General features: G+C 37.8%; 1 protein-coding gene across 1 annotated transcript in view; it reads left to right on the top strand.

Annotated features, from left to right (window-relative positions):
* LOC141401660 (uncharacterized) overlaps window positions 1-14,225 on the top strand; it is a 225,929-nt gene that overhangs the window by 184,151 nt on the left and 27,553 nt on the right. The window contains exon 4 of the mRNA XM_073981998.1: window positions 11,828-11,906. Within this exon, the coding sequence (XP_073838099.1) occupies window positions 11,828-11,906 (79 nt within the window). The remainder of the gene's footprint in view (window positions 1-11,827; window positions 11,907-14,225) is intronic.

Below are 14,225 nucleotides of genomic sequence, written 5' to 3'. Positions count from 1 at the left end.
CTATATTGATGTCATTGTATAGTTGATACAGCTCGATGTTCATACGACGCCGATATTCGCCGTCAACACAGATTGGCCCATAGATCTTTCGTAGAATTTTTCTCTCAAACACACAAAGCACTGCCTTATCTGCTTGAGCAAGTACCCATGCTTCGGAACCATACATTAGCACGGGTAGTATCAGTGTTTTGTACAGTGTTATTTTTGTTTGACGAGAGGTGGCTTTATTCCTAAACTGCTTACTCAGCCCAAAGTAGCATCTGTTAGCCAACACTATTCTTCTTCGTATTTCACAACTGATGTTATTTGTTGTGTTTATGGCGGTGCCGAGGTATACGAAGTCCTTTACTACCTCAAAATTATAGGTACCAACATTCACAGATGGTGCGGTGTTTATGGACATATTACGCGTCGATACCATCAACTTGGTTTTTACGCCGTTTACTGCCAGACCAACTTTAGCAGATTCTCTTTCGACTTTTGCAAAGGTGTCAGTTACTTCCTTTACCGATCGACCCATGATGTCAATGTCGTCGGCATAAGCCAGTAACATGTGGCTGTTCGTGTATATTGTTCCACTTCTTTTGACCTTCGCGTCTCGTATGACCTTTGCCAGTAGGATGTTAAATAGATCACACGACAGGCCGTCTCCTTGTCTGAAACCTCTTTTGGTAGTAAACTCTTCGGAGAGGTTCTTTCCAATTTTAACTGAGGATCTCGTCTCAGTTAATGTCATTCTACAAAGTCGAATGAGCTTTGCAGGAATACCAAAATCAGACATGGCTTGGAACACCTTTGAACGTATAGGGCTGTCGAATGCTGCTTTATAATCGACGAAAAGATGGAAGGTGTCGATCTGCATTTCTTGGGTCTTTTCCAGGATTTGTCTCAAGGTAAATATCTGGTCAATGGTGGATTTGCCAGGTCTAAAGCCGCACTGATAGGGTCCAATAATTTCATTGACCATAGGCTTTAGTCTCTCACACAATATGCCAGATACTATCTTATATGCAATAGGGAGCAGACTTATGCCCCTATAATTGGAGCACACAGTCTTATCACCCTTCTTGTGGACTGGACATAGGATGCTCACGTTCCAATCGTCGGGTACGCGTTCTTCCTGCCAGATGGTGCTAACTAGCTGATGCATACACCTTATCAGCGTGTCGCCTCCGGTTTTGAACAGCTCGGCTGGTAGGCCATCTGCTCCTGCCGCCTTATTATTCTTCAGTCGGTTTATTGCTGTCCTTACCTCATCTTGGCTGGGCGGTATACATTCAATACCATCATCTGGGATTGGCTCTGTGGTATCTTCGCCGTCTTCACTGCTATCGGATACCAACAGTTTGGAAAAATGTTCTTTCCATATCCTGAGCACACTATCTGTATCAGTTACCAAATTACCTTGTTGATCTCTACAGGAGGATATTCCTGTACCAAAGCCATCAGTTTGATGCTTCACTCTTTGGTAGAATTTTCGGACTTCGTTCTGTCTCCTGTACATCTCCATTTGTTCACACTCCCTCTTTTCCATTTCTCTCTTTTTCCTGCGGAAAAGACGTTTCTCCTCTCTCCTTTTCTCCCGATATCTCTCTCGTGCGCTACGCGTTGCTACTGATTGTAAAGTAGCCCTATATGCCGCATTTTTTTCTTCGGTAGCAGCACGGCACTCCTGGTCATACCACGGATTCTTTGGTGGAGGTCTCTGGTATCCAAGTACTGATTTTGCGGCTGTTTGCATGGAGTGGGCAATATTTTGCCATTGTGCTGATATGTTATCGGGACGAGAAGCGCTATCATTAAGCAATTGGGTCAGTTGAGTGGAATATGCTGTGGCTATCTGTTGTGTTTGCAGCTTGGCGATGTCCAACTTTCGTGTTGTGTCTGTCCGTGCTTTATTTGCAACGTTTAGACGGGTACGTACCTTTGCTGCAACGAGGTAATGGTCCGAATCTATGTTTGCTCCTCGGAACGATCGTACATCCAACACGCTCGATGAATGTCTTCCATCTATCACAACGTGATCAATTTGATTTATTGTTCTTTGGTCTGGAGACAGCCAAGTGCCCTTATGAATATCGAGATGCTTAAATCTGGTACTGCTAACTACCATGTTTTTTGCCGCTGCGAAGTCTATCAGCCTCATTCCATTGTCTGATGTTTCACTATGTAGACTGAATTTCCCAACTGTTTGTCCAAAGATATTCTCCTTTCCAATTTTGGCATTAAAATCGCCTAGAGGTCAAGAATATTTTTATATGAACCCAAATAGCTCCTTGTTTCTACTCCTCAGCTTGTTGCTAGTGCACGTGCACTACAATGACATATAAAGGCATTCTTATCGCCGCCGCACAGTGGTCGATTTGAAATATTTAGGCGGCCAAAAATATTTTTGGACGTTAATGACTTCGAAAGACAAACACATTTTATTTTCATAAATCATAAATAAATAAAAACAAGTGAGCCAAGGCTATATTCGGGTCGGGGCCGACTATGTGATACCCTACACCACTACCCCTGTTCATAAGCTTTTGACTAATAAAATTCAAAATATTAAAATTGGGATAGCTTAGCGCCTTTGCTCTGAATGTCTTCATTAACACAGGTCAATTTTTTTAAAACGCATTTAAGTGCATCGACAGTACAACCCAAATAAAAAATGGAAAAGTGGGATGTATGCCAACCATCAATAGGCTTCTTTCTCTGTTAGACCCCCATCAACCCCCAAAATTTCGTGAGGATCCGATCAAAATTTCGTAGTGTGATTGCACAAAAATGGAAGAAGGGATGCATTACCGACTATTGCGATATCTCTGTTGTTTGACCGCCTATGACAACCTACTTCACATCGTTGTAAAGGTGATATTTTCTACTTTCCTTGCCAGGTTTTGCTTTCGATATACCTCCTACAGAAGGGAGATATTAACTTCGAAATAAAACGTTGGTCTTTTTTCCAAATATTTTTTTTGTCGCATTCCGACCCCTGAATAATATCCGACCATTATCAAAAATCAAAAGGTTTTTTCCTCTGTGGGACCCCCAATAACACCCAAAAATTTCGTGACGATCCAATTAAAATTGCGACCTCTAGCGTGATTTCCAAAAAAGTGGAAAAATGGGATGTATTACCGACTATTGCGATATCTCCGTTATTTGGATACTTACGCCAACCTGCTTTACATCATTGTAATGACGAAATTTTTTAATTTCATTGTCAGACTTTGTTTTTGGAAGATCCCCAACCGAAGCTGTGATATTCGTCATTATTATTAAAATAGTAAAAATGAAAAGTTGTGTTCTATTAGCGGCTTTTGCGATATCTTCGTTGTTTGACCACCTACGACAACCTTCGTAACATCGTTGCAAAGGTGATATTATCTACTTTCATTAGCAGGTTTTGCTTTTTATATACATCTTTTAGAAGCGGAGATATTCGCTTTGAAATAAAACGTTGACTTTTTCTCCAAATAACTTTTTTGCCCATTCCGACCCCTAAATATTATCCGACCATCACCAAAATCAATAGGCTTCTTCATCTGTGTGACCCCCATTAACCCTCAAAATTTCGTGACGATCCGATCAAAATTGAGACCTGTAGCGTGATTTCCAAAAAAGTGGAAAAATGGGATGTATTACCGACTATTGCGATATCTCCGTTATTTGGTCACCTACGCCGACCTAGTTTACATCATTGTAAAGATTGGACCTTCTGCTTTCATAGCCAGGCTTTGCTTTTGGAAAGTCCCCAACCAAAGCTGTGATATTCGTCATTATAATTAAAATCGCAAAAATGAAAATTTGGGTTTTATTTGCGACTATTGTATTATCTTCGTTGTTTGATCACCTACGAGAACCTAATTTACATCATTGGAAAGGTGATATTTTCTACTTTTATTGTCAGGTTTTGCTATTGGTATACCCCGTATAGAAGCTGAGATATTCGCTTTGGAAAAAAAACGTTGTCTTTTTATCCACATAAGTTTTTTGCCCATTCCGACCCCTAAATATTATCCGACCGTCACCAAAAGGTTTCTTCCCCTCCGGGACCCCCATCAATATCCAAAATTTCGTGACGATCCGATCAAAATTGCGACCTGTAGCGTGATTACAAGGTTTAGATGGACAGACGGACAAACGGACGGACGGACAACACACATAGCCAGATCGACTCAGCTCGTCGAGACATTCATTTTGGTATATATAAGTATGGGTCTACGACCATTATTTCGATGCGTTACAAACTTTTTGGCAAAACCAACTTATAATACCCTCCCCACATAGTGGTGTAGGGTATAATTACGAAAGCCAATCTTGTAGAGAATTTTCACAGCTACAACATATTGTTTAGTCCCATTTCGAAAGAATTTGCAGTTTTCAAGCTAAATCCTGAATTCCTAAGTAAAAAATTTGAAAGTTTGATCTGAACCTCTATATCTCAAAAATGGTAAAACCTAGGAAAATTTCATTCAGCCAATCTTGTACAGAGTTTTCACTGCTATAACATTTTCTTTAGTTCCATTTCGATAGGACTTGCGGTTTCCAAGCAAAAACGTAAAAAAACTAAAAATGTGAACTTTGATCGTGATTTATTAATGGATTTATTATTGGATTTTTTCATCTATAAACATTGCTGTTTCAGAATCCGCAAAAACTTCTCTGATGTAAGCGGTTTTTATTTATAGTTAGTTAAGGTGCACTGTGCATAAGCTTGTAATATAAGGAGGCGTTACAGTCAATCCATTGTCCTAATTTGTACTTCTTTATCTCAATAACGCTAAAAACTACGAAGATATCATAAAAGATCTTATAAAGAATTTTCTTAGCTACAACATTTTCTTTAGTCCCATTTTGGTAGATCTTGAGGTTTCTAAGCAAAGTTGTGAAAACCTAAAAAAAACCTAAAATATTGTAAATTAAATTTGGTTCAAGAGCACCGTGTTTGTTATTGTAGAAAGGATAAAAACCTAAAGATCCAGTGACGTGTAATGGCACGGTATTATTAACGTTTGTTGGCATACATTTCCGTATGCTGCTGCGAGACCATCCTTCACTTTTTCCAGACTTCGGGGGCGATGAACATAACTCGAAACCTTGCTAGTTCAGATTTTGTTTAGTCCAACGTTTCTGCGGTACCTCATCGACAGAAAGACGTATTTTGCAACCTACATACTACCTTTCTCTTCCCTAACACTGTCTGAGCGATAATTAATTGTATGTTAAGATAACTGTTTCTCAACAAGTCATTCAATGTAAGCACTTATACAGGGAGCGGATGCGGTATTGATAATGTACCAGAAATTTTGTTTTGTTAGCTGGACTAAATGAGCTATTTTCAACTCTCTGGTCATTAGGAAGAACGAAATACAACTCTACATCAGCATGGAAGCCCGTAGGATACGGTTATTGCCAAAGTGAATTTATGTCGGTCGTATAACCTGAGGTACAGCTAATTGTCGGCGGAATATACGTGCTCGAGTTCGATAGTTTCGCAATTATCTCCTACCCCAATGTATCCCATGTGTGAAGCTAAAGCGAGACATATATGTATTGAGCCGACTGGTACAGTAGCAATACGAATGCTCCGACTACACTTCTGGTGCGTTTTGTCCTCTTTACCTTGAAACGATTACAATGCTGTAAGCTGCAGTCATCGTTGATGTTAGTTTCCAGCTCCACTATTTTTCCTATCACATCTAGAAGTCCTTTAAATTTGAAAATGGCCTATATCGGTCCAAGAACAGTACCTCCCGATTTTCGGCAATATGAAGGTTTTAGACTCGTTATCACAACGAAATGGGTCAAAATTAGTATTAGGTCTTCTATTTTAAAAATTTTTACCACATTATTCACCTAAAGTAGCTATAGTGTGGTATTTAGCCTCCGTTGTAGGTGTAAAAAATTCCAGCAATAAATTGTTGGTCCTGATTTAATCTAGCCCCCATAGAACAGTATGGAGTGCTTTTTAGATTTTCGATATTTTTAATGTTTTTGCAACGTTACTAAATATTTCTGCACAGAATTGGCGTTTAAGGTCCTTCCGATTTTCAGTGTTTTAGATTCATTATTCAACCGAAACCAACATGTTCCGGCAGATAATTGTCGGTATAGGTTTAGCTGTAATCAGGTCTTTCTTATGTATGGCCGTTTTAAGTTCCTATTTCATTGATTCTACTCTGCTTCCAACACAATATTCAAAAATAACTTCAGCTGAATAGGATTACTCCATAATAAAACAGGAGTTAGGTGAATTGATTTGACAGGACTTTGGAATAGTTGCAACGTAACATGCCGGCCGTTATTGTATGCTCATCAGATGTTCCGTGTTAAGCCATTAATTCTAGTTCAATAGGGATTGAGGCGGCTGCACCAACCGAATTTTAGTTGCACCAAACAACAGTTGCTCGTCTAGGCAGCAGCCGTGGGTGGTGGGTGATCTCCGAAGACTGTATTCGTACGATAGTCTCTTATAGCCTGATATACTACATCATGAAGATCATTCCTGAAATAGCACTGGGCTGGGGCGTACCTATCAACTAGATGGTTAATTAAATGTTTTTGCCTATAGAACCCTAGCAGATACATATTGTTGTGCCGACGTACCGCCAAGATCTTAGCCTCCTTATGTAATTAGTACACCGATGCCTTAGCAGATATTGCAAGTGATGCCTATAGCAGCTTAGCAGATACTGCATCAACAACGACTTTTTGTACCGACGCATCAACAACATATTCGCCTGCTCTTGTAGTTCCCTTGAAAGTTCTTCCCCTGCGTATCACTTACGTTGGCTCGCACAGTGGTTCAGGAATCGAGTTTCCTGGCCAAAACACCAATTTTTGTCGTCACTGATTGTTAATTTCTATATGGGATTCGATAGTAAATATTTTGAAATTAAGGAAACCAAAAAATTAGGTCAAAATATTGGAAGGTTTGGGCGTGTCGTGCTTCTAAAGATGAAAATGTTTTCGCAATTTTGAAAAATAAACCATTTTTGCAAATTTCTGCAGAAAACAATAACTATTTCTCGGAAACTATAATAGAGGTTGTGTTCATTGTTTTTGGTTAGGTTAGCAAGATTGTGGTCATTAAGAACCTTTTTAATAAATAACTGCCGCATGTACACGGAGTGAGCTCTTTTACTTTTCATCAGGTACTAAATTTTAGAGAAATTTCAATTTTAGTGGACTAGAACTTTTGGGGAACAGCTTGCACAAAGTTCCGTTTCCACAGAATGATGTCCGAGAGTGTCTTCCTTCAGTTCATATATACTTTTATACCCGTCTCGATCCGTCCGTTTAACACTTTTTCTTAATTTTTAATTACATGGGAAAAATGGGTATTTTTCCATACCGTTTCCCATAAAAATTATAGCTTTTTTACACAAATGGACATTTTTTAACATATTTTTAATAGTTATAAGAGTTTTATGAAAACCCAAGGAGTATTTTTTTCATTTTTGGAAAAAATGTTAATGTTGTGAAAAAATTTTGTTTTTCAAAATAGTCAGGCTTAATCGTTGTTTTAATATTTTATTAAAACAACTTTAATTTATTAGTGGAAAAAATTGGCGACGTTTACCAAGGGGTAAGGCAGGGAAGACTATAGTTTCAGATCTCGCCACAGATCTTCAACAGTTCCCTTGTTTCTTGTTTTTCAACAAGAAACTTTTTATACCCAAGTGTCAATTGCCCGCTCAAATAGATACGTGTGCAAAGAAACACTCTGATCGAGAATTTCTTTGCCACTACCTAAACTCGAGCAACTTCAATTGCAAACAACACCAAATCTTTCCCACTGCTATGCGTTCGTCGATTCTCGACGAAAAAACACATAACTAATTTGTTGGTATTGCATACTACAGCAATAAACAACATTGCGACGGTGCCCGGTCTCACAATTAGGAAGGGTTGGCGTTTTTTTATTTGGGATGACGACTTCTATTTTGTTTTTCAAAATAGTCAGGCTTACTCCCATAGTCGTTGTTTTAATATTTTATTAAAACAACTTTAATTTATTATTAATAATAATTTATTAATAATTTATATATTAATTTATTAATAATAATTTATTAATAAATTAGAGTTGTTTAATAAAATATTAAAACAACGACTATGGGATTAAGCGTGACTATTTTGAAAAACAAAATAGAAGTCGCCATCCCAAATAAAAAAACGCCAACCCTCCTAGTTTTGAAAAAATTTTAAAATTTAAAAAAAAATAAACCTTTTTTTAAATAGTTAGAACATATAAAAGACTCAAAAATACTCATATTTTCGCAGATTGCTGTGACAAACGCGGACGACTATGCCACTGACTTGTACAAGCTACCGAATGTGACCCCAAGACTTTGGGTTGATTACAGGTTGGAATTATTGACTCATCGACCTGCACATTCAGTGGGAGCTTCATGTCTATTTGGGGAATAGTGTGGTTGTTGATTTAGTGACGTGGAAGAACTCAGCGAGATATAGACATTTAGTCTTACACAAATGTTATCTACGGTGAGATCTGACTGCTTTAGTGTACAATCATCCTGGTACGTAATTATCTCAATGTGATCAATAGGCCGTAGCATCGCACAAAGATAGAGGTTAAAAAGTTCCGGTGATATTACGGCTTCTTGAGAACTATCCCGTTTTACTCTGTTTGGACATATAGGTGGTGACGCAACATTTCAAACAATACCGAGGGGTAGTATTTTCAACGTCCTTGAACAGCTTAGAACGACTTATCTAAGACGAATCTGATGACTACGATGATTCTTGATTCTGTTGAGTTAAGCTTTTGACAATCAAATGTCTTTACATACTTCAGATTTTAAATATAGTACTCGTAACTTGGGATCCGCGTGGTGCAGTGGAAAGCACGTCTGCCTTGCACTCAGAAGGTCTGCGTTTCAATCCCAGACCATAGCATCCAAATTTTGGGCGATGGAAAATCCCATTAGAGTATTGTTGGTTTGTATTTCCTGAGTAATTCAGCCGTGGGAAACTTTCCTACAAATGCTGTCGTTAGACACGGCGTTCGGACTCGTCTATAACAAGTAGGTCCCATATCATTGAGCCAATATGAATCAGCGTGCACTCATTGACATAAGTGAAGTCTCCCTTGTCCCCCGATGTGGGTATGTTGTGGGAACATATTTATGTATGTAATTGTAAGCAACAGCTGTTTTGTTGCAGCAAAGGCTATCAACCTCATTCCGCTATCATATTTTTCACTGTGGAGGATTAGGATCAAGATGTTGTCGTTTCCAAATTTAGCTTTAAAATCGCGTAGAACAATTATAATGCCATGACAAGCGTATCGTAAATAGGGTCTTTCTAGCCGCTCATAAAATATATCTCTGATAAGCTTAACATTCGGTTTCGTTAGACAACTGTAAGTTGTGTAATTTACAAGTTAACAAGTAAGAAAGTATCAGTCAGCTGTGCTGACAGAGATATACCCTCAGCCACTAACCCAAAAAAAAAACACAAAACCAAACACAATAATTATGTTGTATATAAAATATATTGATTTTGTATCACGAGTTTGCTCTAAAATCTCTATGTACCGTAAAGTGGGCCTATACTAAATCATTGACGTATACCAAACATTTTTAGTAACCAAACTCTTGATGAAGGACTCGAAATATTAAATTACGTTAAACTATGTTTGAAAGAAAATTTTGAAAAAGTTGTAGAGTTATCACGCACAATAGCCATTTTAGTATGTGCCGGGGCGGCTTTGGAGCTTGGGCCATTCTCTCAGGAAGTATTGACTTACTCCGGAAGAAAATTGTACCGTACCGTTGTACCGCGAGAACAACCTACTGAAAAGAAAATCAAAACTATGCGAGAGGAGCTCTTGAACTTCATTTTTTTCCGAATTTTGTGTGGGAGGTATCCGAAGGAGTTGACCATGGCCCATATTCCAACCTGATACATGACTGGATGAAATAATATGATGTGCACAGTCTGAACCAATCAGAAACTCCCTACGAGAATTATCTTGCGGATTTGCCGTTTTGGTTGGTTTCATCAGGGTTCTTGGAACATTTTACCCAATATCTCAGGAAGTATGGACTTGCCCAAAAACAAAATTGTACCGTCGTAAAGGGAGCCGCATGGACAATCTGCTGAAAAAATTCCAAGATGATCCGAGAGGATCTTGTAAACTTCACTTTATCCGAATTTTGTGTGGGAGGTACCCGAAGGAGTGGACCGATATATTCAATATTCCAACCTGATACATGACTGAATGAAATAATATGATATTCACAGTCTGCATCAATCAGAAACTCCCTGCAAGAATTATCTTGCGGATTTGCCATTTTGGGTGATGCCGTTAGGGTTTTGCACAATGTCTCAGGAAGTATTTACTTGCTCAAGAAAACAAATTGTACCGTCGTAAAGGGAGCCACATGGACAATAAATTTCAAAACGATCCGAGAGGAGCTGTTAAACTTCACTTTATCCGAATTTTGTGTGGGAGGTATCCGAAGGAGTAGACCATATTCGAACCCAATCTATATTTGGAAGGAATAATACGATGTGCAAAGTTTGGACCAAATCTATTGCTCCCTTCGAGAGTTATCGTACAAACCATTTTACAGAAAAATTTTGAACTATTGTGGGGGAGGTACCCGAAGGAGTGGACCGAAACTTAAACTAAGTTTGGACAAAATATTATGATGCCCAAAATTTGGTTCGAATCGGTTATTCAGTTCGAGAGTTATCGTACGCACCAGCCAGACAGACGGACGGACATGGCTAAATCGACTTCAAATTGTCTGAAACGAATTTCGTCCAAACATACTTGGGGTCTAAAACCGTTATTTCTATGAGGCACATTTTTGGCCGTATTAAAGTGTATATACTCTTTTAGCCTAAAGGCTGAGGGTATAAGAAGGTCAATGATTAATAAGGTACTGACTCGTGTTATTCACAGCGGGGTACTCGTATTCAAATTCTAAATGCAGTTGTCTATAAAACTTACTTGGATCTCGTTAAAAATATGGGGTCTTTGTTTTTGTCGTTCCTTTTTTGCCATTTTAACTGCGTAACGAACTAGATAGTTCCATATAGTTCATTTGGCACAACTCTAGTGCCCACTACCTATCGTCACTGCCTTCATAATTGAACAGGGTTGTAAGTTCTCTAATAGATCCAAAATTTAGTTCCTATATTTTCCTAATTAACTTTCATGTATGTATGTAATTAAAATATGTACGTATTTAAAAATGCAAAAAAAAACTTAAATTTCACCAAAAAAATCCACAACTGCAACAGCAGTTATTTGCATCAGGAAGTAAACTTGCAAATAATAGCAGGCTTTGTTTATTAGTTTTGTGACCAACAAAAAACACCACCGAATGAATATTCTCTTCATACTAGAAAACAATAACTCGACCATAAAAGACAATGAATTTGAATGTGAATTTTGAACTGACAATAAAAAAGCAAAACCTTCGAAACTTTTGTTATAAACTTTTTGTGTTTGACTCTCTAACTTTTCATTGCTCTTAAATGTGTGTATTATCATCATCATCATCATCCACCCTGACCATAAATATTACGCTTTCAAAACAAAAGGCAGGCTGCAACGGCCTTACAATGATAAATCATATAAAAACGACATGAGACAAAGTGGAACTTTTTTTATGTGGTGGTTTTGCAATATGGAGGAGGAAGGAGTTCTTAATAAAAAAAAAAAAAAACAGCCAAAAAAACCAACAAACAATAAAACACTCATATGTTATTTTCATATAGTTCCATATTAAAATTTAACTTTTTTCAATTTTGTTTTTCATTTTCATGTGGCTGGCTATTTTGCAAACAATTTTAGATGTCAACATGGTGGCCGAACCCAAAGCTCATCAAGTGGGACGTAAACGGCAAAATATTAATAAAACTGGCAATGATTGGTAAGTAGAGGCCATACTTCATTATTCTGTACAATATGTAAGAAATAAAAAAAAACTGCAATTTTCGGGCTATTGGTGGGGTCAGCACACATGCAAAAAAGCCCTTGAATGAAATCTACGAAAATAACCCATAGACGAGGTATGTTAATAAAAACAACGACTGTTTTTTGCACAATACAAAAGTTATAAATTGTAAACTATGCAAAATATTGTTTGACTTTTTACTGTGTCCGCTACAGAATACATATTCATTTGTTTTTTTTTCCGCCGCTGCTATAAAATATTTCCCTAGAACTTGTCATGCAAAACATTGCAGCTTTGTGGGACACTGTAGGACACAAAATATGCGTAATTTCTCTGTTAGTCCAGGTTGCGAGGGTAATATAGACAAGCTAAGGAAACAGGGGACTTTGGAGGTGATTAATAAATTTTAACCTTCCAATAAGTAGGTGGCAATAATATGTGGGTGGTAATAGGTAATTACATGCACCACAAAACTCTTTATATATCAAATTCCCTTAGCACGGTATCTGCCATCGTATGCATATAGTTATTTTTGCCTTCTCCGAACTGTCATCATTATCCTGGCCATCAACTGCCAAATGTCAACGCTTTTGTTTTGTTTTTTTGGTTACTACATACAAGTATATACAATACATATGTAGTGTTGACAGAACACTCCAGCCCATACGTTTTCATTATGGTCATGTTGTTCATACATGGATGGGTCAAACAAGCAAGCAAAACAACCAACAATTTTGGCTGGCGCTAAACTACTGATGAACTTGAGGTCATCGTATAAAATAGGCTAGCGTTTTTTTTCGTTGGTGCAAGCAAGGCAACTACTTTTAGTTATTTCATTCGTTGAAGAACTCTGAACTTCACACAAAATGTTACTAGCCGGTTGTTGAAACAATAAATAAGGGAATTTTTGCTGGACTCACTGGAAAAATTGCCAGTGACACAAACACATCGCCATCCGCAAAAAGAGAAAGACATTTAAGTGATGAATTGTTGTATTGTTTGTTATTTGCCATACCAAAAACCCCAGCAAACAAATGACGACTGTTTCGAAAGGAACAAAACAACAACAAAACAACTGATGAAAATAGCAAAATATGCAACAACAACAGTCGTATACTACATAAATATGCACATATATGTAACAGAAATTTGAACTTTATTTTTAACTTCTTACTACCGGCCGCCATCTAGCTTTAGTGTGGCGGCAGTGCTTTCAAAGAGTTGGTGAGTGGAATTCCTGTTGTTCTAGCAGCTATAGTCAAAAAATGCTTTCCCAACAATACAGCTGTAACGAGTAACAAGAAATGATTCGTATACTGGCCCTTAGACATGCATGCATATGTATGTATGTACTTCCAAAAATGTTTAATGACATGTAAATAAAGATTCGCATTTCTTTTCGTTTTGAATATGACACATTGTAGGGAATATATTTCATGGTCAGTTCATACGAGGGTAATCCAATGAAGTAGTCGAGAGTGTTTGTATTCTACACATAGCGAATCAGGAACTGGAATGCTCGGGCTCTTTATACAAAAGGTGAATTTTATGCACTGTCAGACGTATTTGCATAGTCAACGGGCGATATTAATGTCATATAGGCGCCATTTGCACTGGAAAATTTGACAGTTTTTAGCCTAAACGCACTTAGGACAGTTTGACATACGATCATGTGTTCTGTTGTTTACAGCGGGCTGCAGCGTCTTGAAAAAGTCACTTTGCAAAAAAAAATTAATTTACTTGAGACACTTTCGTCCGATCATTATTCACAACTTTCGACGTGGATAATCACGGCAAGAGTGAATCGATCAAATTAAGTCTTTGTATGTCGATAAAGGGCCATCTTAGAGCACTATGAAAAACTCGTTTAATAAATTCAATTGTGACCGGCACTCGTTAAAAAACGAAGGTCGTGAGGATCGCCCAAATACGGCCGTCGTGCCAAACAAAAAAATTAGGCCGTGCGTGAACAGACATTGCCAGATCGCCATGTTTTCGGATTTTTTCTTAAAAACAGTGGGTCTAATCAAAACTTGACTGGAGCAAATATTGTAAATAGAAAAATTGTCTACAAGTTTGGTTATTATAAATTTTTGCTAGAAGGAACCATTCTTGAGATACAGGGGTTCTAAAAAAACACATCACTTATAAGGGAAATACGCAAATATTCAGGTGAAACGGCTAAAATAACCAGAGTAACCGGTTTTGACCCCCCAAAAAATATATGCTTCCTTAAAGTGCGAAATTGTACCCATATTTAAAAAAGTACAACAAAATCGGAGCGTGTTTAGTTGA

Source organism: Musca autumnalis, unplaced genomic scaffold (assembly GCF_047663935.1).
Source record: "Musca autumnalis isolate F117 unplaced genomic scaffold, ASM4766393v1 scaffold_4, whole genome shotgun sequence".
In the NCBI taxonomy this organism is placed as follows: Eukaryota; Metazoa; Arthropoda; class Insecta; order Diptera; family Muscidae; genus Musca; species Musca autumnalis.
Note: the sequence above shows the minus strand (reverse complement) of the source record. Positions and strands in the feature narration are given on the sequence as shown.